Source organism: Balaenoptera acutorostrata, chromosome 15 (assembly GCF_949987535.1).
Source record: "Balaenoptera acutorostrata chromosome 15, mBalAcu1.1, whole genome shotgun sequence".
In the NCBI taxonomy this organism is placed as follows: domain Eukaryota; kingdom Metazoa; phylum Chordata; class Mammalia; order Artiodactyla; family Balaenopteridae; genus Balaenoptera; species Balaenoptera acutorostrata.
The window spans coordinates 78,555,773-78,581,952 of NC_080078.1; the positions used below are offsets into that span (position 1 = coordinate 78,555,773).

The window sequence follows — 26,180 nt, forward strand, 5'->3', positions numbered from 1 at the left end:
GAAGTCAGGTCCGGCCCCAACGGATGACCCGGCTCCTGGCACAGGACACCAAGGTGGCGCCTACTGGTGGCTGGGACCACAGCGGAGGTGCAAACCCTAAGTAAAAACAGCCGCCCACACAGGTTTCCACTCCTCACACAGGAGAGGGCAGACGAGCTGTCAATCAGATCAAAACTCTTGTTTCAAACACTAGAAACACATGGGAAAATTCTATTTTCTTTTCCAACCGGAAGACAACTACATCCAGCCAATAAGTAGGTACTAGTGGAGACTTAGCAGCTAGGGTCCCACAGAGCTACTTAAATCAAAGGAAAGAGGGGAAGACCACAACCCCTTTTTTCACTCAATCTTTTACGGCAGGGGTTGGCAAACTATGGTCCATGGGCCAAATCTGGCCCACTGCCTGGTTTCGTACGGCCCCTCAAATGAAGAACGATTTTTATAGATGAACATTTGCAATTGATTTGATAATAGGGAATACTAACTTTGAATCCCAATTAAATGTTATCCCCTAAAAAAAGCATTTCATTCTTCTTAGTATACCTGTAACATTATAAAAACTGTACTCAATTATGTTTTGAATTTCATCCAAAAAATTGTGGAAATTTGTTTTCTCTCGTTACATAAATACTCACGTAATTTCTTTGATTTTGCCTCTTGGACGATAAAGCCTATTTGGGAATTCCCTGGCGGTCCAGTGGTTAGGACTCTGCGCTCTCACTGCCGAGGGCCTGGGTTCAATCCCTGGTTGGGGAACTAAGATCCCACAAGCCGTGCGGCATGGCCAAAAGAAAGAAAGAAAAAAAGCCTAAATATTTACTGACTTGGGCCCACCATAGGAAATGTTTGCCGACCCCTGCTTTAGGAGGTCAAATTGAATCCCAAAGACATTAAATTCTATTACTGAATAAATTATATGCCAAGAGGAAGAAGAGCACAGCTTCTTAAATATTAACGCACACTTTTTATTATATTAAAATCAGGCAATGGTCTGACAATAAAAAGTCTACCTATGGAATACTGTTATGTTAAACTTTACTTACAGGATGTTAAATCCTTAGAACTAAGGTTTTCCCCAGAAAAAGATGAATGGAAACATCAATTGCTTTTCAGACTTGATAGTTGCTGCTTCAAAAGGTGGCTTTACACAAACACTAAGTTAAAAAAAAAAAAAAAAACCTTAGAACACAATGAATTGCTTTTATTTCGGTATGCGTCCAACATCTCAGCATTTAGTGGTCCTGAACAGAAAAGTGGAAAAACGCAGCCATTGGCCAGGAATTCCGGGGATCTGCCGTGCACACCGAGTTCTTTCTTATCCCTGCTGAGGACCGAGAGAAGCAGCAGCACCGAAACCAAAGTGTGCACCGAGTTCACGGTTCTTTTTGTTCCAGTTGTCAGATTCCAAACTAGACCCAAATGGATTGCAAGGATGACCAAATGAGAGCCCTGTTTAAAACTTCTTCAATTTTTAAAAGCAAAAGCAATTACAGGAAAAGAAAACAATTCATTCAGAGGGATCGTGTGTGCTTACAAGTGTCTTCTGTGGCCTTTCTCCAAGTTTAACCACCAAGGACTTTGAGAGCTGGCACGTCTGTGACCCTGGTGACTGTTCTTTTCACCTTATCAAAACCTGAGCTAATAAAAAAACGTATCAGCTGATGATGACAGCAGAGGGTGGCAGGGCTGAGAACCCAATATTCATTTCCCAGGCTGGTGGAGAGTAAGTAAGTGTGGTTCCAAAACTAAATGAGGGAGGTCAGAGACGCTTTCCAACCTTACCTGATGGCTTCTGGCCAAAGCAAGGAAGTGTCATGGAAAGTGTTGGGTGGTGATGGTGCAAAAAGGGACTTGAGGAGGAGGAAGGACAAAGCAGCACCCCTCGATTAAGGTGGAGGGAGAAGATATGGGGAAAGCCCTGAATTCCTCACCAAAGGCCAATTTCAGAGGGGAGCCGAGGGGGTTACAATCTATGCTTCGGCCAAGGGTGGCAGTGGAGAGTGGGAAGAGGATGGTGGCTTGGAAGGGGGGCAGCATTTAAGACTTAAAGAAAGAAACCAGGGGTGCAGATGAAGCATCCCCCATACCCAGCAGGAGTCCCACAGGCTGTGACCTGAAACCCTCACATCTACTCTAAGAAGCCACCCCAAGCTGGAGGGCTGTTGCAGGGAGGGAGGGAGGCAGGGGGAGGGGAAGGGGAGAAGGCAGAGACCCCAGGCCATGTAATCAGCAGCAAGGTGATTGCGTGATGTGTCTTTTCACAGTTGAGTTAGATGTGCCCCACCGGCTATGATGGGAATCAATTTAAATGTACTTTCTTGATCCCAGAAGTTCAACTATGTGGACAGTGGTTACACTTGACAGGATGATTTGTTATAGCACAACTTATATATTTCAAATGGACAAAAAATTAGTATCATTTACAGTATCTTAAGATAAACTGCCTTTGAATGGGAGCTTCCTTTCCAGTACTTTGAGGTCTACAAGACGTATCTAGAAAATTTACTACTGTGGAAAATGAAGACTGCTTAAATCGAATGGGGGGTAGGGGAGGGCCTGTGGTTTTTCTTTTTGATTAATTGCTGTAACACTGTCCTTCAGGAGGCTGAGGGAGTTTCATATTTTCTTTAGACATCATTAGGCGCCGAAGCTCTTGCAGGACAACTTTGATGCTATATGAATTCTGCCATTTTGCTAGCACTGATATGGCTCTTGGGTCCACCTACAGAAAGGCAAACAAAGAACAAATTACTGTCAGGCTCTCAAACAAAAGAAAAGTTGTATGCTGGAGCTAAGCTACAGTAGAAACGTGAGTACAATGCATTTTTCAAGTTGAACATGCTGATCACACAGTGGCATCTGACATGCAGAACACCCACAGGATTCCCTCCCTCCAGTTAGTCTGTTTTTCCCTTTTTGTGTCCCAAACCCTCACTGTGTGGGAGAAGGAAATTATGAATAAGTAAAACCACCTTTAGAGAAATGGCACTGACACTTGGTGAGACTCAACCCAACTGGCTCTGAAACAACGACCTGAGCTGCTCCTGGGCTGGCTGCGGCCACTGCTCAGGGCCTGTCCTCTCTCAACGGTACGCCCAGGTGGTGGGCGATGAAGAGGCACAGGGCAGCAGCGAGAGCACAAGCAGTGGGTGGCGAGGACCCAGGCTCTAAGGACAAGGGCCTTCCTCGGAGTCATACCCTCTCTAGTTAGTTAGCATTCCCCAAGAAATTTCCCGAAGTGTGAGTTGAGTCCTGGGTTCAGGACTTCAGGTGGAACTCAGAGACAACACTAAACACTGAACACAGTAACAAGGCTCATCTCTTTTCAATTTTCTTTCAAGTCTTCTGAATACCTCAAAACAGAAGGCTTACTAGCTCATGCAATGCTAATGTGCAGCACCCTTTAATACTTGCTGATCTCCCCTCTGAACAAGAGAGCAGGCCTCAGAGGCTCAAAAACCTTTGGCAAGCAACATATGGAGGAAGAATTTACCAACTTTGCTTTGTTTTTGTAATTTTTACCATTGCCGTTATTGCCTTCTTATGACAAATGAGACTCGTTTCCATTTATGGCAGTGCAAATGGTGGTAAAAATAAGTTAAAAAAGCAAGGCCATTAGAGGAAAAAAATAGTATGTCGTCCCCAAATAAGGCCCATGAGGTAAAAGTGTGACCTTGGGCAAGATCTTTCACCTCGGTTTCCTCACCTCTCTACCTCTTGGGTGTATATCAGGAGGACTGAATGAGCTCTTATCTCAAAGTGACCGGCGTAGTGCTGAGTAATACAGGCCAGAGTAAATGCCGTGTAAGTTGTGGTTAAACACAATTGGGAAACAGGCCCTCACCCCAAATCTGCACATGTTCATACTGCAATATATTTTATCATCACATAACCAAGTAACATATAGACTCTGGCCCAAAGTGCCCCTGATATTAAAGTACAAAACATTTTTCAGAGAACCCCAGAGAACAAGTAGGGGCAGGAAAAACAACTTACCACTCCATTAGAACTATTAACTCCATTCATATTAATTTTTGTTACAAATCTTACAAAGGGGGGTGCTTCTGGGTATTTAGGTCCACATTCTATTTTAAGGCTGTATATTCGGTTTTCATAAATTGTCTGGAAAAAAAAAAGGGTACAGCCATGTCAGGCAATTACAAAGAATTCAAAAAGGTAGAACTTCTGAAACCTCATTTATTTCTGACTGCAGAACTGGTGCATCTGCTTCCATTACACAAAGTCTACTGGTTATTTGATAAGTTAGCAGTAATTAGTCCTTACACTGGTGTATATGAATCCTGGCCTGGGGTGGGGGGACTATAAAGAAGGCAGAAAATTTAAGCTAGTTATCACTGAAGTTTCATGTTAGTATTATTAAGCCCAATCAGATGGACTTGTTTTTATGTTAATTTTTCTACGCTCTGGGAAATGATGTGTAAGAGGCATTCTTCATTCTGGGAAGTCACACCAGATGTCTACTCATGCGGGGATCATCAGCCAGTGCATTAAATACCACCATGTACAAAGCACAGAACAGGTAACTCTTGAGAGAACTTCAAAACGAAGCACAAGGTGGGGGTGGGATACAGACAGGAGAGTCGCCTCCCACGTCATCACCACTTCGGGGTTGTGCTCTGTGAAAGGGATCTCAGCTGTAGGTGCCACCATCTCTCCCTGCTGTTCTTATGATGACCTGAGAGATTACTGGCGTTTAGTACATGAGGTGGGGAGCCAAGGATGCCAGACCTGCACGGGAAAAAAATAGTCCTTCTCCAAATGCCAACTGTGCCTCTCTTGAGTAACACTGGAAAGGTCCGATTCCCTGAGCCAATGAACTTTCCCCTTTAACTTCCACCCAGTGAACAGCAGAACGTGCTGACTTTCCCAGGCTGTTCCTTCTGCCCAGAGTGCCGTGCCCCCACCTGAACTACTTCACAACCTTCAAGACCCAGTTCAAACATCATATGAAACAGAAGGCTACTTCACAAGTTTTCTGTCTTATATGAAGTTGCATTATCATCATTTGCGTGTCTGAAGACCACACCAAGGGGTGACAGCTCCCCATCAGACTGGCCCCGTTGAGGGCAAGGACCACCGTCCTCTGGGTTCCCCTCTCAGGCACCAGTGCCCCTTCCTCACTGCATGCTGCACGAGAAATGGCTCCTGTGTAAATAGTGACATCTAGTGGTCTTTGGGGGGAATAAATTAAAGAAGATGTGATTTAAATGCTTGAAAACATTATGTCTAAATAGTGGCCCATCCCTAATTTAAAAACTGGGACATATATTAATCTTTTAAAATTCAGAAGGCAGTCTTAATATACGCATAGAAATTTTCACATCCACTTAACAGGGACCCCAACCTATAACAAAATCAAAAATCAATTCTGGATTTCCACCCACCCTCAAGATGCTCCCCCACCTCTCTTCTTCCCTCGTAAGTAGCAGCACCATCCAGCAGTTAAAGCAAAAACCTAGCAGCCAGCCATGATTCCCCTTTTCCTCACCCCTTACCTCCCAATCATCAAAAGGTCTCAGCTTCTACCTCCAAAAGAGATCCCACACCCACCCACTTTCCTCCACCACCGCACCTCATCTGAATCACCCCAAGTCTCTGCCTTCTCTCTCGCTCCCCTAACATGTGCTCCCCACACAGCAGCCTGACTGACCTTTCAAAACCGGAAACCGTTCCTGTGGCTTAACCCCTCCAATGGCTTCCTGGTGACCTAAGAAAGGAAGCCCCAGTTTCTGGATCGGACCCTGTGCACCCCTGCCTTTCTCTCCGTTTATTCTTCTCCCTCCTCATCCAGCCCCAAGTTCTCTCTCCTTGGGGCCCTGATACCAGCTGCTCCACTGCACACTGCAGCTCACTCCTCTCGGAGTCCTCCTCACCCCTCGTCTGAAGACTGACTCCCAGTCTTGTGTTGGACGCCCCTCACTAAACTCATAACAAGGAGGGCAGGGGCCTCAACTGAACTGGTATTCAACTGTTTGTTGAACGAATGAATGTTGCTATTTAAGCTTTAATAAAATGAACACCTCGTTGCAATTAAGGAGTTTCCTCAGAGAAAGAAAAACTCACTCAGTAAACATAACAAGCAGGAAGCGAAGAGTGGCAAGGTTTCTCCCTACAGATTTATGGAAAATATGGTAAAAGGTCCAGCCTCAGCGCCTAACACAGTCTCACACTCAATAAATATCTGTTGACTGCATGGATCCCAAATTCATCTCTGGGTGTGTCCTGCATTCCTGCTCACTGGTTTTGTCACACAATTCAAAGACAATTTCTTACATAAAAAAGTCCCTGGGGGCTCACAGTAACTACCAAAATCACGAAGTCTGTTAAAATCTTTGACACTACATTTTGGAGGCTCTGATGCACCAATTTATTCACCTGCCAGCATGGTTTGTGGCTTATCAGTGTTGATAAGAGGTCACTGATCACTCTATTAACAGCATCAAAATGGTTAAGAAGGTAGGCAGTTTAGTAATAGGATTCTGATTATTACATAGATTAAATCTTAATGTTACTCTTGACACTATGAAAGTCTAATTTAAAAACATCCATGCTATGACTAACTTAGAACAAGAGAAATATTGAATTTCTGACCACTTATGTTCAACTGGCATTTTCATTGGAACACAGTGAAAAGTGCCTCAAGTCAAGTGAGCAGAGACACTGAAGGGTCACTAAAAAGCCCAAAGCAAAACTGTTATAGAAAATGAGGTTCTGGTTTTCTTTTCTTTTGTTTACCAGGGCTCCAGGGACCTGCTAAAAAGGTTTCATTGAAGAAAGGAAATGTGCCTGAAGGAGAATTGCTAGAACATTCTGTCTCTGTGAGGAACACTGCTCTGTTTAAGATTCATTATTTGATCATGGAACAACTTTGTTGTCATGGCTTGAGCTTCATGGGGCAATTTGGCAGTGCCTATCAACATGTTGAAACAGGCGTGCTCAGACCAGCAAGACCATTTCTAGGAATTTCCTACAGACAGACTCGTACAAAAAGGTGAAGCACTGTTTAGTTATTTTTGATACTGCAGACAATCTAAATGTCCACCTGCAAGGGACTGACTAAACAAATAAGGCATATTCCTATAATTGGATACTCTGTAGCCTTTTCAAAGGCTGAGCCCCAGACACACACACACACACACACACACACACACTCACACACTCACGCATGCACGTACCCCTGCAAAGGCTGCCAAGACATAGCTCTTGGTATAGCCAGCAAGTTGCAGATTATGTATAACCTACAGAAGCAGACAGACACCTCCCTCCAACTCTGGATATATTTATGTGTACATAGGCTGTTTCATCCATTGATCGCTACATGCCCAGAGCCTAGAGATCACAAACTTTTCTTGGGCCTAAAATATATATGTGAGATAATCCTAGCCTGATCATGAGGAAAACATGAGACCAATTCAAACAGGGAGACACTCTACAAAATATATGACCAGTACTCCTCCAGACTGTCAAGGACAACAAAACCAAGAAAAACCTGAAACTGTTACAGGCACAAGGAGCCTAGGACATGACAACAAAACATAATGTGGTATACTGGACAGGATTCTAGAACAGAAAATAGACATAAGGTAAAAGCTAAGGACACCTGAATAAATTATGGACTTCAGTTAATAATGTATCAATATTGGTTCATTGGTTGTAACAAATGTACTGTACTAATATAAGATGTTAACAATAAGGGAAACTGGGGTAGGGCGGTGTATACCAGAACTTTCTTTCTACACCACCTTTGCAACTTTTCTGTAAATCTGGAAGTATTATAAAATACAATGAATGTTTACTTATTTATCTATTTATATTGCAGTACAGTTGACTGACAATACTAGTCTCAGGTGTACAACATAGTGATTCAATATTTTTATAGATTATACTCCATTTAAAGTTATTATAAAATATTGGCTACATTCCCTGTGCTATACAATACATCCTTGTAGCTTTATTTTATACACAGTAGTTTGTATCTCTTAATCCCCTACCCCTATTCTGCCCATCCTCCCTTCTCTCTCCCTACTGGTAACCACTAGTTTGTTCTCTGTATCTGTGAGTCTGTTTCGGTTTTGTTATATTCATTTGTTTATTTTTTAGATTCCACATAAAAGTGTTAACATACAGTATTTGTCTTTCTCTAACTTATTTCACTAAGCATAACCCCCTCCAGGTCCATCCATGTAGTTTCAAATGGCAAAATTTCATTCTTTTAAAATGTATTTCTGAGATATATGAGATACGAGAAAAGGAAAAAGGTATTGGCTGCAAAAATATGCAAAGCAAAGCACAAAATCTAAATTAATATATAAAAGAAAGATGACACTAGGTGAACTAGTCAACCACTACTCAGTTCAAATCTGATACAGTTATATAAAAAGTATGTTTAATGTACAATGTGGGCATATGCTATGTTAGAATAAAGGATGGGCCCTCTAAAAAAGGGAGACCAGGTAGAGCCTGAGAAGATCTCAACAACTTAGGACATGGACAGGCAGTAAATGTACAGGAAGAGGAGTGAGAGGAGACGCATCAAACTACTGTTCACGGTTAATCTGGGGAGGAAAGTGGGGATTTGAAAGTTAGGGAAAAGCTGGGAAAAAAAGACACCACTAGGATTTTAACAGAGTATTTAATATAGGGAATCGGTTAAACAGGTATCACTGGACTGAAAAAAGCTTTAAAAGAGGAACCTGAACTAACACAGAGGTAATAAGTGCAGGGAGCAGGTGTCACCTCTTATTATTCCCTTTGTTCCCCCTTAAGGCTGGGGGCGACAAAGGAACAAAGCTGGAGTTGATCAGATCTAGAGGCTCAGAGGAAGAGGGCTCCAGAGTTGAACCCAGATCTCTGAGGAGTGAGTGCTGCGAGGCTGATGCTGGGGGTGCCCCCGAAAGCTGGAGGCTGGAACCCACTGCTGACGCCAGGATGAAGGGCAATTACCAGAGTAGCACAGACAGAACAAGAGGTAAACAGGAAGGAACAAGTCTCTTTTCTCCGCCTTACAGACTCTCTCCTGTGTCCTGATTGGTGGAGCCTAACAGGAAGCCAGCTGACAAAGGAAGAATGTAGTTTGCAGAGTGCCAGCCCCAGGATCCAAAGCAGAGCAGGGAAGGGTGGGCTTGGAGCTTACTAACCAGCACCTGCACACACCCCTCTAAACAGTGACAAGACACAATTTTCCTCTGTACAAAAACTCTCTTCCCATCAGTCAGGGTATCCTTCTGAGTGAGCCATAGGTCCCTCTGAAGGCAATATTTATTCATTTCTCTAATTCAATCATAGTGCCACCTGAATATTCTACAGCCTAAAGACTAAACTGCTGAGTTGAGCACACAATCCTAATAGAAAATAAAAAGGCGAAAGGAGGCATTTGCTTCTTCCCATTTGCTCTCTGTTCCCACCAATGTCAGTCTGGCACGAGGCCCTAATCCTGGCAGCAAGAGCTGTCTCTGGTCTCCAGCTTCTGGCCTTTCAGTGCTCCTCCAACCAACTCTGCTGGGCCCCACAGGAACTAACAGCAGAGGGTATCTGTCCTCCAAGTGTTAGGTTTCGATGGCCCCAGCCTCCCCTGACCCATCCTCCCAGACCCAGGCGGTGGTGATTGCTTTGTGTTATCTTTGTGTTCCCCCAGTGTGCTTTTTTGGCTTTTTTCAGTCCAACACCTATTTGATCAACTTCCTATATTAAGTTCTCTCTGTTGAAATACCCAGTATGGTTTCTCTTCCTGACTGACATAAAGAATTAAGGGAACAAAGTGAATTGCTTACTCTGTATTGTTTGAAAAACTTTACCAGAATATATTCATTTATCAGACATGTAACTTAAAGCTTTTAAAAAAGAGACGGATCAACATGCACTGATATGGAAAGATGTCCACCATCTGCTAAGGGGGAAAAAAAAATAAAGCTGCAAAACATTAAGCATAGCAAGGTCTCATTTTTATTAAAAAGGATATGCATTTGCTTGTGTACCCACAGCAAATGCTAGTAGAAACACACCACGCACCAAATGATCAGTTTTTATTCTGTGGGGAGTATAATGAAATGGGGAAAGGATCACTTTCCTTTTACTTCACACACTCCTGTAATTCTGTTTGTTCTTAAGCATGCATACAATACTTTTAGATAAGTATGTGTATAAATACACACCTACACTCTAACCCACACATAAAAACACTATCTTGGAGAACCCCAGAGGTATTAACAGTGCTTCTCAACCAGGGTTAATTTCTGTCCCTGTCCCACTCCCGAAGTGGTGGGAATCAGGTGACACCTGGAGACATTTATGACTGTCACAACAGGGTTGGGGAGGTGCTTCTGGCATCTAGTGAGGAGACACCAGGGATGCTGCTAAACATCCTCTAATGCAAAGGACAGCTCCAAAACTAATAATGACCCAGCCCAATACGTCAATAGTGCCAAGGCTGAGAAGCTTTGCTCTATAACCTGGCTAGTGTTACCACCTCACGGTCAGAGTAGAAATACTCCACGTCTCATGCTGTGGACAGTCACATGTTTGCCAGAATTCTGCAAGGGGCACTTGGATGGGAAGCTTTACTTTTAGGTTTGGAGGACTTGCTTTAAAAAAATAAAAAAAAAAAAGATTTTTTTAATATATATATATATATACATATATTTTCAAATAGCTAACACACACATATGATTAAAGCATAAAGAGTACAAAAATACAGTGAAAAATAAGCCTCCTTTCCACCCTGGTCCTAGCCAGCAATCCCTTTTGAAGGCAACTACTGTCATCAGCTTCTTTTATGCTTTCCAAAAGTATTCTAAGCACACAGAAGCACAAGTATATGTCTGGCCTCTTCCTCTTCCCTCACCCATCCCCACCCCAAGTGACAGCACAGTCTGTATACTGCTTTGTACCTTTTTTCACTTAAATATCATGGAGATCACTCCCTTTCAGCACGTATAAATCTGTCTCATTCTTTTGAAAAGCTAAACAGTATATAATATGGTCCATTGAAAGATACTGAGGTGCTTTCCAATATTTTGCTACTATTGAAAACACTGCATGAAATAATTTTGTACATACAGGCTTTTGGGCAATACATTCAAGAAAAGCTGAGTAAATTCCTAGCAGAATTGCTGGATCATATGGTATGTGCCTTTTAAATACTGGTGGAGGATTTTGAGTAATACAATAACAAAAATACAATAGGGAGATGAGTTACTCAGAGCTCTATTTAGATGCTTTAATAATTAGCTTGGGGCTTCCCTGGTGGCGCAGTGGTTGAGAATCTGCCTGCTAATGCAGGGGACACGGGTTCGAGCCCTGGTCTGGGAAGATCCCACATGCCACGGAGCAGCTGGGCCCGTGAGCCACAATTGCTGAGCCTGCGCGTCTGGAGCCTGTGCCCCGCGACGGGAGGGGCCGCGATAGAGAAAGGCCCGCGCACCGCGATGAAGAGCGGTCCCCGCACCGCGATGAAGAGTGGCCCCCGCTTGCCGCAACTGGAGAAAGCCCTCGCACGAACCGAAGACCCAACACAGCCAAAAATAAATAAATAAATAAATAAATAAATAAATAAGAAAATCCTTTAAAAAAAAAAAAATAATTAGCTTGATATTTCAGATGCACAGCATATACCCTGTATGTTAATCATAAAATAGATTGGTCACAGGAAGCACCTAGAAGCAGGTAGTTCCTTTTATGACTTTGCTTTTAACCTTGGGGAGCCAGGGCAATAGAAACTATAAGGGTAAAAAGACAGACAATAACAAGTATTGGTGAGGGAGCAGAGAAACTGATACACTCATGCATTGCTGGTGGGAATGTAAAGTGGTGCAGCCACTTTGGAAAACAGTTTGCCAGTTGTTTAAAATGTTAAACAGAGTTATCATATGATCCAACAACTCCACTCCTATGTATATACTTAAGAGAACTGAAAACATGTGTCCACATAAAAACCTGTACACAAATGTTCACAGCAGTATTATTCATAATATGCAAAAAGTGGAAAAAATCCAAATGTCCATCAATTAATTAATGGATAAACAAAATACGGTATATCCATACAAAAGAATATTATTCAGCCATAAAAAGGAATGAACTACTGGTAAGTGCTATAACATGAACAAACGTTGAAAACATTATGCTAAGTAAAAGCCAGTCACAAAAGACCACATATTGATTCCAATTACATGAAATGTCCAGAACAGGCAAATGCATAGATACAGAAAGTAAACAGTGATTGTCAAGGGTGAGGAGTGAGTGGGTAGAGGGCAGAATGGGAGTGATTGCCAAAGGGTATGGGGTTTCTTTCCTGGGTAATGAAAATGCTCTGAAATTAGTGACAGTTGCACAATTCTGAATATAATAAAAACCACTGAACTGTACACTGTAAAAGCATATTCTATGGTAAGTGAATTCTATGGTTTGTGAATTATGTCTCAATTTAAAAAAAAAGAAGGATGTAAAGGATATATGGAAAGTATCTTACATACTGTAGCTACTCATTAAAAGTTAGCCCCCTTTGGAAAGAGGTAAACTGAAACTCAGGGTAATCTAAGATGTTTTAGGTGGAACAGCATATTTTCAACAGAACTTAGTGTTCATTTTATTTGTTCATTTGTTTGTTTAAGTATATAATCCAGTGGTATTTAGCGTATTCACAATGTTGTACGCTGGTTCATTCTTAGTTTGTTAGAACCTAAAAATCAGTCTGTTGACAAATCTGTTGAACATCTACCTCATTCTGAGTCATTTCTAGGTGCTCTGGAGAGTAAAGAGAAGGGAAGAATAGTTCTCATCTTCAAAAAACCTAAACCACTCGTAGGAAGATAAGAATGCAGTGAAGGAAGCCACCACTATACAGTGGACTTTCAGAGACAGCAAGAAATGATCTTTATGAACAAACAAGCCTTCTAGATCAAGGTTTTCCCCAGTATTTAATAGATTCAGAAAACTCCGATTTTCATAGATTAAAAAAAGATCAAGAAACGAGTAAAAACAGATTGAATATTTTTTTTAAAACTCCCCAAACAAAACTACAGGGTCACAAAAATGATTCAAAAAGTAACATTAAATATCAAAGCCAGTCATTCACCATGAGTGTTTATGACAGTCTAAGAGTCCTAACACTGAGCGAGCACCACACTCTTCCTTTTTTCAGACAGGGCCATGTCCCATGTGTCTTTCTATCTCCCAGCGAGCTGGTGCAGAGCCTTGCACGAGGTGAAAAGAATGACCGAACATCATCACCCTTAAGCACAAGCAGACACAGGAAAGGGCCTGCTACACTCAGGCAGAATCTCCTACCGCTTGTCTGAAACAAGTGTCACATTATTGGAATCTATTTCTTCACTCCTACATCAAATTACTACTTAACACTAGATAATTCTATAATGGGAACAGACGAAAACTCAAAATATAAATAGGAAGGAGACAATATAGCACAGTGGTTAGGAGCACAGGCTCTGGAGTGAGACCAGGTTTGGGAATTATCAGCTATGTGACTTTGTGCGAGTACCCTGACTTTTCCAAGTCGGCTTCCTCATCTGTAAGATGGAATGCAACTACCCAACAGGAGCACCTTACAACAGGCTCTTGTGAGAATTAAAGGGCATTTCTGGGGGGTTTACTATGTGCCACAAAAAAAGGTTAGCTGGCACTATAAGACTGGGAACGCTCGAAAATCACAGCGCTCTAAAAGAGAGGTCCTGTTCCCCATCCCCATTGTCTTTGTCTTCTTTGCAAAGGTCTTTGGGCCCAACAGAACCTGGAACAGACCAGAGCAGACCAGGCAGGCAATAACCCTTTGTGGAATGGCCCAATGAATTAGGATACAGACGCATGGCAGGACTGGGAAACAATGAACAAAAACCACAACCTTTGGAAGGTTTTCCAAAGTTCAGTTGGACACTGTCTTCAGGAATGCTGGCTGTACCTGGAGCCTTGTTATTTGATAAGCCCAGGAGTTTGTTCTAAACTACATGAGCGTACAATTACCTCAAACCTCACTGTCTACATTGTCATGTGAATTCACACTATGAGTCTAAACAGGTTTTTGCTTACCATTTAGAGGGATTAAACAGCATCAGAAGAGGTTCAAATATATAAACTGAAACTGGTCAAAAAAGAATAGCCACATTTCAGAAAATATACCATTGGTGAGCTTTTTCCGTGATAAGGCTAATATTTTTTAAAAGGAGGCACAGTGAATTTACGACATTGACATTTATAGCGGTAGCTCGACGCTTACTCTTGGAGGCCCAATTATCATCCCTGTCCATCTTGTAAGTGTCATGTCTTCGTCATCTTCTAGACCCCAGCTAACTGTGCCATCTCCTACTCCTTTCTGGCCTTCTTCGAGTTCTTCCAACAGTCGGAAATTGCGAGGGACTTTTACTCCTAAAATAAATGGAAAGAAATTCAAGATACTAGCAACTTCAGGGGAACTTGTAAGCCTAGAGCTAGCTGCTCATCATCACTAGGTCAGAATAAAGATGCTTATGTGCTAAAAACTGCTGTAAGTTGTCGTACCTCAAGCTTGCTGCTTACGAAGCTATCTGTATTGACCAGCACAACCAGAAGGAAGGGGCACGTGGTTTGTTACAGGTGAAGTGATGACTACACCAGGGCTAGATGACCGAACCTAGAAAGACACCCCACCCCCATCCCTGGAGCTTTGACGAACTTCATAAAGGGTTTACAAGCCGAAATGTTGATTAATTTGGGCCCACTAGTTTGAGATGAAAACTAAAGTGCTAACAAAAGTGCCTTGGAAGAAAAGAGGCTATTTCTTTTGTTTTGTTCTTATTCTACATTTCTGAGTCCAAGGGCGTGCTCATTTGTTGGAACGACTCTCAAACTACCTTAGGAGGAACAGACGCCCTGGCCCTATCGTGTAACAACAGTGTCCTCTTGGTCAACTCAGAGTCAACAGAAGGCGGCAAGGATGAAAAACTGCAAATATTTAAGTCATAGTTTAGTTTCTCTCTTGTGAAAAAGCTAAGAGGGTAGCCAGTTCTCTGCTTTACCTGTTTCCAAAAATCCCAAAGCCTGGCAAGTAGCTCATGGTAGCAAGCACACAAACACATCTCACAGGTTCATGCCACTGTACCTAAGTTCAGGCTGAGGCTTGCACCGCTTCTGGGTGTCTTCCAGAACAAAGTCTAGGTACTGGGGCCCAGATGGGGATGTTATTCTCCCAACCAGTCCTGCCTACCTCTCCCCCAACTCACCTCTTCCCCTGGCATTTAGACTATTCCTCAGGAAAAAACTCAGGATCCAGGCAGGTTACAAGCTTTCTTTATTGAGCCTCCAACTGGCCAGACTCTCAGAGCCAAGCAGCACTTAACATATGATTATGAAGAAAGACCCACTGGAGGGACTCAAGACTGTGGGAGGTGTTCTCTGTATATCTCAGTATTTCCCAAAGCGTGGAACACATGTTACTATTAATTCAACTGGAATAAATACCTGAGGAAATCAGGCACTTTTCTAGGCACCGGGAAATAAGCTGTGAACAAAACAAAAATGCCTGCCCTCATGGAGCTTACATTCTAGAAGGAAACAAATAAAAATTATGCAAGTTATGTAGTATGGCAGATGGTGGTGTTCTGGAGCAGAGAGTACTGGTGGGGGGAGTTACAATTTTAAATAGGGAACATGACTTATCGGCAGCTGAGGGGAGAGTCTTCCAGTCAGAGGAAACAGCAGGTGCAAAGGCCCTGAAGTACGACCTTGCCCAGAGTGTCAAAGAACAGCAAAGATGCCAAATGAGCTAAAACCAAGTTAGTGAGATGGAAGAACAGTAGGAAATTAGGGACTCCAACTGTTAAAAAGCCACTGGAGTTTTGAATAGAGGAATGACAGGATTTTGACTTGTTTTTAACAGGATCCCTCTGGCTGCTCTATGAAGAGTACAGTGAAGGGAGCTAGGGCAGAAACAGCTAGAAGGCTATTGCAATAATCCCAGCAAAAGATCATAGGTGTTAACAGTGAAGGAACAGGGTGATAGCAGTGAAGGTGGTGAGAGGTAGCACAGTTTTAGATATTTCAGAGGTCTGAGCTGGTAAGATTTCCTGTCAGATTGCCTATGAAGTGTGAGAGAAAGAGAAGTCAACTATGGCTCCCAGGCTTTTTTTCAGGTGGTACATGAGTGAACACTTCATTTTACAGTCATGTATTTATTTTTAAGAATAACTTATTTAGGGCAAGTAATGTTAAACTAATTTCCCCTTTATGATTATGTTAAAATTTCCCTTTTAAAATAAACATAAGCAAAAGAGTCAGCCGACTGAAGAAAAATATTAAATAGCACAGATGGTACTTGAAAGGAAACAGGAAAAATCTGAAAGCATTCTTGAATGGTCCGTTTGGAAAACACTGGCATTTTTTATCCACAGAAGAGCCAACTGGATTATTCATTTATACTGGATTAAGTCTCCTCCAGCAAACGCGAAACTGAAGGCTGTTTGTGACATTATAAGCAAAAAACCAGATAATTCAATGCCTTTTGTTTAGAAAGAGTTAAATCTTTAATAATCCTAACTAATTTGGCTTAGGAGAAAAAAAATCACTGTGCATTACTACTGCTGTTACTATTGGTTACTTTATAAGCCTGCACTAATAAAAATGAATATCGAAATAGCACAGAATTGTACTGACAGGAAGACTAATATCTGAGGTACTTGTTCACAGATGGTGTAATGGGCTGAACTGTGTCTCCTCAAGTTCATATGTTGAAGACCTAAGTGCCAGCATCTCAGAATGTGACTATATTTGGAAACAGAGCTTTTCAAGAGGTGATTAAGTTAAAATGGGGCCATTAGGGTGGGCCCTAATCCAATTTGACTGGTGTCCTTACTAGAAGAGGAAACTTAGATGCACAAGGAAACAACAGGTATGCACATTTGTATGGAGTAAAGACCATGTGAGGACCCAGTGAGAAGGCAACCACCTGCAAGCCAAAAGAAATCAAACCTGCTGATACCTTGATCTTGGACTTCTAGCCTCCAGAATTCTGAATTTCCATTGTTTAAGCTACCCAATCTGTGGTATTCTGTTATGGCAGCCCTAGTAAACTAATATAGATGCTAAATAACATCTTAAGAAACCTGGATAGATGGTGACAGCAGTTATCTCTAGGTGCAAGGATTATGGGTGGTTCCAACCCCCCCTTTCCATATTTTCTGATTTTTTTAAAAACCATGATTGTGACTTACTTCCCTCTATATGACGGACTCTAGGTCCATCCATACCTCACTACAAATAACTCAATTTCGTTTCTTTTTATGGCTGAGGAATATTCCATTGTATATATGTGCCACATCTTCTTTATCCATTCATCTGTTGATGGACACTTAGGTTGCTTCCATGTCCTGGCTATTGTAAATAGAGCTGCAATGAACATTTTGGTACATGACTCTTTTTGAATTATGGTTTTCTCACGGTATATGCCCAGTAGTGGGATTGCTGGGTCGTATGGTAGTTCTATTTTTAGTTTTTTAAGGAACCTCCATACTGTTCTCCATAGTGGCTGTATCAATTTACATTCCCACCAACAGTGCAAGAGGGTTCCCTTATCTCCACACCCTCTCCAGCATTTACTGTTTGTAGATTTTTTGATGATGGCCATTCTGACCAGTGTGAGATGATATCTCATTGTAGTTTTGATTTGCATTTCTCTAATGATTAATGATGTTGAGCATTCTTTCATGTGTTTGTTGGCAATCTGTATATCTTCTTTGGAGAAATTTCTATTTCGGTCTTCTGCCCGTTTTTGGATTGGGTTGTTAGAATCTGTCATACAGAGTGAAGCAAGTCAGAAAGAGAAAAACAAATACCGTATGCTAACACATATATATGGAATCTAAGAAAAAAAAAAAGGTCATGAAGAACCTAGGGGCAAGACAGGAATAAAGACGCAGACCTACTAGAGGATGGCCTTGAGGATATGGGGAGGGGGAAGGGTAAGCTGGGACGAAGTGAGAGAGTGGCATGGACATATCTACACTACCAAACGTAAAATAGATAGCTAGTGGGAAGCAGCCGCATAGCACAGGGAGATCAGCTTGGTGCTTTGTGACCACCTAGAGGGGTGGGATAGGGAGGGTGGGAGGGAGGGAGACCCAAGAGGGAAGAGATATGGGGATATATATATATATGTATAACTGATTCACTTTATTATAAAGCAGAAACTAACACACCATTGTAAAGCAATTATACTCCAATAAAGATGTTAAAAAAAAAACAAAACAGGGGCTTCCCCGGTGGCGCAGTGGTTGGGAATCTGCCTGCTAATGCAGGAGACACGGGTTCGAGCCCTGGTCTGGGAAGATCCCACATGCCATGGAGCAGCTGGGCCCGTGAGCCACAGCTGCTGAGCCTGCGCGTCTGGAGCCTGTGCCCCGCAACGGGAGGGGCCGCGATAGTGAAAGGCCCGCGCACCGTGATGAAGAGCGGTCCCTGCACCGCGATGAAGAGTGGCCCCCACTTGCCGCAACTAGAGAAAGCCCTCGCACGAACCGAAGACCCAGCACAGCCAAAAATAAATAAATAAATAAATAAATAAATAAATAAATAAATAAATAAATAAATAAAAATAAAATTAAAAAAAACAAAACAAAACAAAAAAAACACCATGACTGTGTCATTTGATCAACAAAACACTTAGGAACCGTGTCAACCATGTCAACCAAACTGCACTTGCTATTCGCTTTGCCTGGAACACTCTTCCCCAGATAAGTTACGTCAGTCATGCTTCCTCACCTTCTCTAGGGCTTCAGTTATATGACAACTGATTGAAATAAGGATCAAGGATTCTCTGAGAGTGGGAATCTCACTTCATAGTATTCCCTAAGTGACTAACTTTAAGTAGTCTGTGTTCTTTAGTGTTACCAAAACTTGTTCAAGTCAAATGATCAACAGCAAAGTACAATAGCTCCCATGGCTAAGCCCTTCACTCTTGAATGAAGTTATACATGTGACCTCTATTTCAAGTTACTCTCTTTGGCAAGATAAAAAATGTGCTTTTTTTTCTTTTCTTTTTTTGTCTTTTTTTGCTGCTCCTCGGATGCAGGATCTTAGTTCCCCAACCAGGGATTGAACCCGGGGTCCCAGCAGTGAAAGCGCCAAGTCCTGACCACTGAACCGCCAGGGAATTCCCCCAAATGTGCTATTTTTTGTGTCAGATCTTTAAATCAGGTTGGATTATTTCAGGTGTAACTGTTCCTCTTTTAAACTTTAGCAAAGAACATCTTTATAGGTGGAAATGTTTCCTCTTCATCTAACAACCAGGTCTGATTAGGAAATCTTTTTTTTTTTTTTTTTAATTTTTTGGCCACGCTTCGCGGCATGTGGGATCATAGTTTCCCGACCAGGCAACGAACCCACGCCCCCTGCACTGGAAGCACAGAGTCTTAACTGCTGCACCGCCAGGGAAGTCCCCCTGATTAGGAAATCTTAATCCAAATATCACAAGCTCATTGCTATTAGTTTCAAAACAGGTAGTGAATTCAAGTTATATCTTTCTGATGCTTGATTTTTTTACTTCTGAAGTAGGGGAAAATATTATATTAGTAATGAATCTTGCACTTCCAACAGGTATTTCCATTGGATTAGACATTTAATTACTTAAAAACAAAGCATGCAAAGCTCATATACACAACTGAACAACAACAAAAAATAAGTCACTTAAACTTATTTTAGGTTAGTATTTGGAACAGTAAATGAGCACCACAGAGGACAAAGTCAGCTTTTTGTTGTTACTTCCGTAGTGACATTACAGGATGATTCAATTTGATTCAATTATAAAACAGGCATCAAAACAGCTTAATAAATGAAAAACTCTGGATTGGCCAGCATCTATTAGGCAGTCTAGAAATATTCCAAGCAGGAGTTGGGATATACATATGAATACCAGAATAATTGTACTATATATTGATTAATTATGATAAGCATTTATTCCATTTGAATAGCAGTTCTCAGCTTTTTTGGTCTCAAGACCCTTTTACACTCTTAAAAATTATTGAAGACTTCCAAGAGCCTTTGTTTATGTGGGTTATAACAATTGATATTGACCAAATTAGAAAATTAAAACTGAGAAATTATAAAAATATTTAATTCATTTACAACTAACCACAACCAACCATTATGTGTTAAGATAAATAACATATAACTATATTTTTCAAAGAACAAAATTAAACTAGTGAGGAGACTGGTATGGCTTTGCAGATTTCTTTAATGTCTGGCTCAAAACAACAGGAAGTGTTAAGAACTGAGGTGAGCTGGAGAATACACGTCCTGTCTAAAGGGGACAGTCACTCCTCTGCTCTGGCCAAATGTCTGTGGGTCAGATTCTGCTTATGGGACACCACTTTGCAACATCCGAGGTCACCTAATTGTTCTCAAAAATCCCTTTGAGCCCTAATATCCTAGGTTTAGCTCAGAGGATATTTTAAACCCTCTGAGGGTAAGGGTAAGGAAAGGTTGATAAACGTTGTAATCTGGCATTGGGCAGTTAAGTACTCAGTTAACCTTTATTTAGCAAAACGTCAAAGAATTTAAGTCCACAAAGTGGATAGCTTTTTTTTTTCATTTTATTTTAAAAAATTATTTATTTATTTGTTTGTTTATTTATTATTATTTTTGGCTGCATTGGGTCTTTGTTGCTGCATGCCGGCTTTCTCTAGTTGTGGCGAGCGGGGGTACTCTTTGTTGCGGTGCGCGGGTTTCTCATTGCGGTGGCTTCGCTTGTTGCGGAGCATGGGCTCTAGGCACACAGGCTTCAGTAGTTGCGGCACACAGGTTCAGTAGTTGTGGCGCATGGGCTTAGTTGCTCCATGGCATGTGGGATCTTCCTGGACCAGGGATCGAACCCGTGTCCCCTGCACTGGCAGGCAGATTCTTAACCACTGCGCCACCAGGGAAGTCCCTGGATAGCTTTTAAAGAGGACTGTTACTTTTTAATTCATTTTTCCTAAGCCATAAACTTTTATTTTCACTCAAAAATTGATTAAAAGCGAAGTCTGGGGAATAACTACAGCTAGCAGAAATCAGGAACTGCAAAAATTTACAAATTATGCAGTGATTCATTTAGCTTTTTTTGATATTTAAATAGAAGTGGCTGATTAGCACCTGGTTAGCTGGTATACTGAACTCTATCTAGTAAGGAACCATCTGGTTAGCTGGTATACTGAACTCTATCTAGTAAGGAACCATCTAGGGTTCACCATGTTTAATGTGTGTAAAACTGAGCTCATTTCACCTTTACAAGCAAAATCCACACATTTCAGGACTGCAATTTTTTAAAATGTTAGCTACGCTTGTTACCTGTTTGTCAAAATTTCCCTACCCATAAATTTGTTAGTAATATATATGTACACACACTTTCTTTCAGTACAATAATTATCAAACACTTATCCAACACCATGCTAGACCTTATTGGGGATATGAAAGAAATAAAAACAGGAGCCTCCCAATCAGAGTATAAAGTCTCACTATGGAAACAAGATACACATACAAAGTTCAATAAAACAAAACAGTATTAGAACGTATGAGAGAAATATAATCACAGGACGTTTCTTAATCTTTGAGGGGTCATATACCCCTCTGAATTTTATGAAAGCTAAAGAGGTGGGGCCATGTTACTAAGAGGACTTTATCCTGAGGGTAATTAGTGGGGAGCTGCAAAAGGCTCTGAGCAGGGCAAGAGATAAGGCAAATCTCCCAGGTAATGTTCAGGATGGGCTGAAGGATTAGAGGCCAGGTTAGGGATGTGTTACTACCAACATCTCAGGATACAAAGCCAGAAGCATTTGCTTAGAGCAAATACTTGTGACAACGGCACAAGTTATCGAACTTCTTATAAGCTGAGGTAGGTGGGATGTTAAAAGAGATTTAAGGCAGCACATATTAATTTGTATGACTGGGGTGATGGTTCCCATTTTTATAAACAAAAATTAAAACAACTGGCCTTTACATGGTAGTCTTTAGATAAATATTCGTTGAAAAATAAAAAAACTGAGCAAAGGATAAAAAGGTATGCACACTCCATTTTATAAAAGATAAACACAAAGTCAACCCATGCTTCCCCGTACGTGTATACTCACATAAACAATCTTTAGATGCGACGGAAGTAGAATCACAAACGTAAGGATACCTGGTTGACCACTCTATTATTTTTTTTTTTTAAGATTTTTTTTTTTGATGTGGACCATTTTAAAAGTCTTTATTGAATTTGTTACTATACTGCTTCTGTTTTATGTTTTGGTTTTTTTGGCTGCGAGGCATGTGGGATCTTAGCTATCCCTGCACTGGAAGGCGAAGTCTCAACCACTGGACTGCCAGGGAAGTCCCGACCACTCTATTTTAAAAAGGCTGGTCAGAGTAATGGTGAAGTTACCTCCCACAAATAAGAATCAGAGTATAATTTAGAGAAAATTCTATAATCTCTCAGCAGAGGGTTAAGACCAGCAACCTAGGCGCAAATCCACGCTCTGCAACTTTCCAGCAATCTAGCTGGGTGACTACGCCAAGTTACCCATGACCCTCAGCGTGACAGGGATCCCGATACTCCTTGCCTCTATAAGTGGTGAGGAAGAACCAATGAGGTAAAACCTATAAAAGCACTTTGTGTAATACCTGGGACAGAGATTGAATCCCTTCATCGGCACTATATTATCCATCATAGTATAAAAAACAAAAACTCTCACTTGATCCCATATCCCCTTCTAGCTACCATCTCATTTCTTTGTTCATTTTTAGCAAAAAATCTCAAAAGGGCTGTCTAGACCCCTTGTTTGCAATTCTTCACTCTACTTGCACCTACTCCAATCAGGCTTTTCTACCTAGTCACTCACCCAAACTGCTCTTGTCAGGGGCACCAAGCAGCACCCTCTAGCCAAATCCTGTGGTCAATTCTCAGTCCCCACCTCAAGTTCCTGGAGCTCCCAGCAGCACCCATAACTCCCTCCTGTAACTCTCTTCCCTTAGCCTCAGGCTCTCTTGATACCTCACTAGTTGATCGGCCTCACTTCCTTGACCTCCAAACACTGGCTGCCACTACTGACCGCTGCTTTCCTGTCTACTCCCCAAGTGATTTTACCCAGACCAAGAAAGCTTAATAACTCTCCAATTTATATTTCCAACTAACTGCCTTCTACACATCTCCGTTTATATGCCTCATAGGCCTCTCCTACTTAAAACAATTCCAAACAAAACTCCCTTGCACTCCTCAAAAAACAAAAAGTACCCACTCTTCGATCTCAGTATATAGCACAAACAGATTTCTCTGGCTAGAAATCTTGGAGTTATGATAAGAAATCTTTCTCTTACACCCCGTATCTAACCCAATTCCAAATATATCCCAAATACAATCATCTTCACCATTCCCACTGCAACCACTGTTAAGTTAGATCCCATTACTCCCCTTCTCAAAGTCCTCCACTGGCTTTCTCTTACAACTAGCATCCAAACTCCTTACCTCGCCTACAGAGCCCTACCTGTTTCTCCAACATCATTTCCTGCCACCCTTTCCCTTGCTCCTCACCCTCCTTCAGCCATACCATCCTTTTTGAAGTTCCTGAATAGGCAACCTGACTTTGCTTTTGCACTTGATGTTCCCTCACCCCAGAATTCTCTGTCCCCGAGCTGGGAATGGCTGGCTGGCTCCCTTATTCTTCATCTAAGCTCCAACTTCCCATTCCCTTATCTTGCTTTATTTTTCTTCACAGCATCATTACCACTTGACATTTTAAATGTATTCTCTTGCACTTCATTAGTTGTTTACTGTCTGTCTCTCCCATGTGAACATAAACTCCCTGAGAGTAAAACTTCGTCTGTTTTGTTCACTGCTGAATTTCCAATACGTCAAAGAGTGCTTTGCCAAAGCATGTACTCAAATGCTTGCTGAATGAATGAATGGGTGGCCGGGTGTTAGCTAGGGATGTTATTTCAGAATGAATAATGCTCAATGTCACAAAATTCGAACTCTGGCTTATTTCTGGAAATACAGCAGGGAAACATTCATAGCACTATTAAAAGGGAGTCTAATATTATAAGATTATCAAAGGGGCTTAGTATGGATTTCAAATAGCCCAAGAAAAGTTATACATTAAATTTTGAATATGATGATCTTAAGAAGAAACACAAATCTTCAATTCGGAGCTGGGCAGTCTGCGGAGGTCCTCTTAGAGCCCCCTTACCCCCAACCCCATGCTCCTTTACCTTCACACAATGTCTGTGCTGTACCTTTCCCTTTTCTTTAAATTTCATTTTCTTTCTTTTTTTGTTGTCTGACTCACTCTTGGAGCTTCTCAAGTTAGAGTTGTGACTCATTCAATTCTACCTCCCCAGAATCTGGTATGCTACCTGGCATGTCATGGTACTCAATAAATGTTTCCTGATTGAAGAAAAGGCAGTACCTCTTCCTTTCCTACTGTAACCTCTCATATGGTCTACTGTGGCCAAAATACTGGACACTGATCCATATAACTGAGATACCTAAGGTTCTTTGTTTTGAGATAATTAAAATTTGATAAGTAATTTTTTAATGAAGTGTGATCAAGACTTTTAGAAAACTTTTTTGTAATGAGGGAAAACTGGTTTTTTTCCCCAAACCACACAAGTCAAGGATTCTTCATTACAAATTGAACTTTGTTTCATAAAATATATATGAAAGCATGTTACTGATATTTCAAACCATTTAGAAACTGCATACAAAGTTAATACATCAATATTTTCTACAAAGCAAGAGCATTTAACTCCAAATGACCCTTGTTCTAGAACCTCAGGGGCTACCCCAGGGACATAAATCCAAATATTGGTGGAGTTCAGAGCTCCTGCAGACCTTGTGAGTGTATCAGTCACAGGGAGGACTTCATTCCACCCCAAATGGAGAGAATAAGCTCAAAATCATGATACGTTAAACAAAAGACTTCAGTGAATATATTAAAAATTAAATCCATATATGTCAAAAACCAGAAGCATAACAGATCAGAAAAACTCAGTGATACTCTAACATATTTTCTTCCTATGGCACTTTAATCCACTGAATCAAGCTAAATTTTAAGATTCCTAAAATTTGTGTGTTAATCTGACACCTAAAAGGCAGCTGAAGGAACAGCTTCAAGAGGCAATATAGAGGATGTAAAAATGGACTCTTGTTAATCTTAATAAACTATAACTATTAAAAGGTTAACTATGAAAATGTTAAGATAACTCTACCAAGGTGCTAAAATAACGCAGTAACACAAGATTTTTAAAAAGAAAACATTTGTTCCTGTTACTTTAGAATTCTTCTTTCCAGAAGGATTTTTCCTGGATTTGTGTCAGTATCAAAAGTCAGCCAGTTTTTCTCCTGGCTAAATATAAACTGAAAAGTCAGCAGCTGCAGGATATTACAAAGAAAATATGACAACCAAGTTAAAAAAGTATGAATATTTGATAGGTTTTACACCATGTCCTAGTAAAACATTTAATGCAGTAATTTGAAACACAGCAACATATTAAAATATTTGTGGTACAAAAAGGATTTTGAAGCCCTTTAAAACATCTTTTTGGGAAAAACATTGCCACAAAGCAGCGGCTATTACAGCATGCCAATCTTGGAAAACCCTGGCCTGGCCTCAGTCTTGATTTAAAATGGCAGAGCCTCACAGGTTTCTCCTGGAAAGAAAGCTGCTAGTTGAAACTGGTTTGGTTGCCCATTCAGGGAAGACAGTGAACTAAGCTAGGAGTCTGGTGCTGCTACCATTCTGAAAATAAGGAGGCCTGGAAGGTGATGCACCTGGATTAAACGTTCTTGAAAAGTGGGCATAAAGTCAGGGGCAGGTAACTTTTGTTTCTGAGCAACTGGCAAGTGCAGTGCAGTCTGAGTGCCTGGTTAGGGCCTGTCCAGAGGAGCATATTTCTTCTCTCCTATACAACAATGATTCTCCAAGTATGGTCCCCAGACCTGCAGCCTACACATCACCTGGGAACTGGCTAGAAATGTAAATTCTCAGGCCACACACCAGAACACTACACTACATTACACCATAGAACTAACGAATCTGAAACTGAGGGTGGAGCCCAGCAATCTAACAAGTCCCCCAGGTGATGCTAATGTATACTAGTTTGAGAATCACTGATCTAGGGGAAGAAACAGCGGCAATCTATCATTCTTTACAGTCCAGACAATGTGACAAAAA

At 41.3% G+C, this 26,180-nt stretch overlaps 1 protein-coding gene across 4 annotated transcripts in view; it reads right to left on the bottom strand.

The window, feature by feature from the left end:
- Positions 1-941: 941 nt before the first annotated feature.
- UBE2V1 (ubiquitin conjugating enzyme E2 V1) overlaps positions 942-26,180 on the bottom strand; it is a 31,508-nt gene continuing 6,269 nt past the window's right edge. For 3 of the 4 annotated variants that reach the window (XM_007185305.2, XM_007185306.2, XM_057528487.1), the window contains 3 exons: positions 14,246-14,394; positions 3,997-4,122; positions 942-2,722 (listed from right to left, as the gene is read on the bottom strand). In XM_007185305.2, the coding sequence (XP_007185367.1) occupies positions 2,576-2,722; positions 3,997-4,122; positions 14,246-14,394 (422 nt within the window). In that variant the 3' untranslated portion in view covers positions 942-2,575. The remainder of the gene's footprint in view (positions 2,723-3,996; positions 4,123-14,245; positions 14,395-26,180) is intronic. The other variant, XM_007185307.2, reaches the window with a different exon arrangement.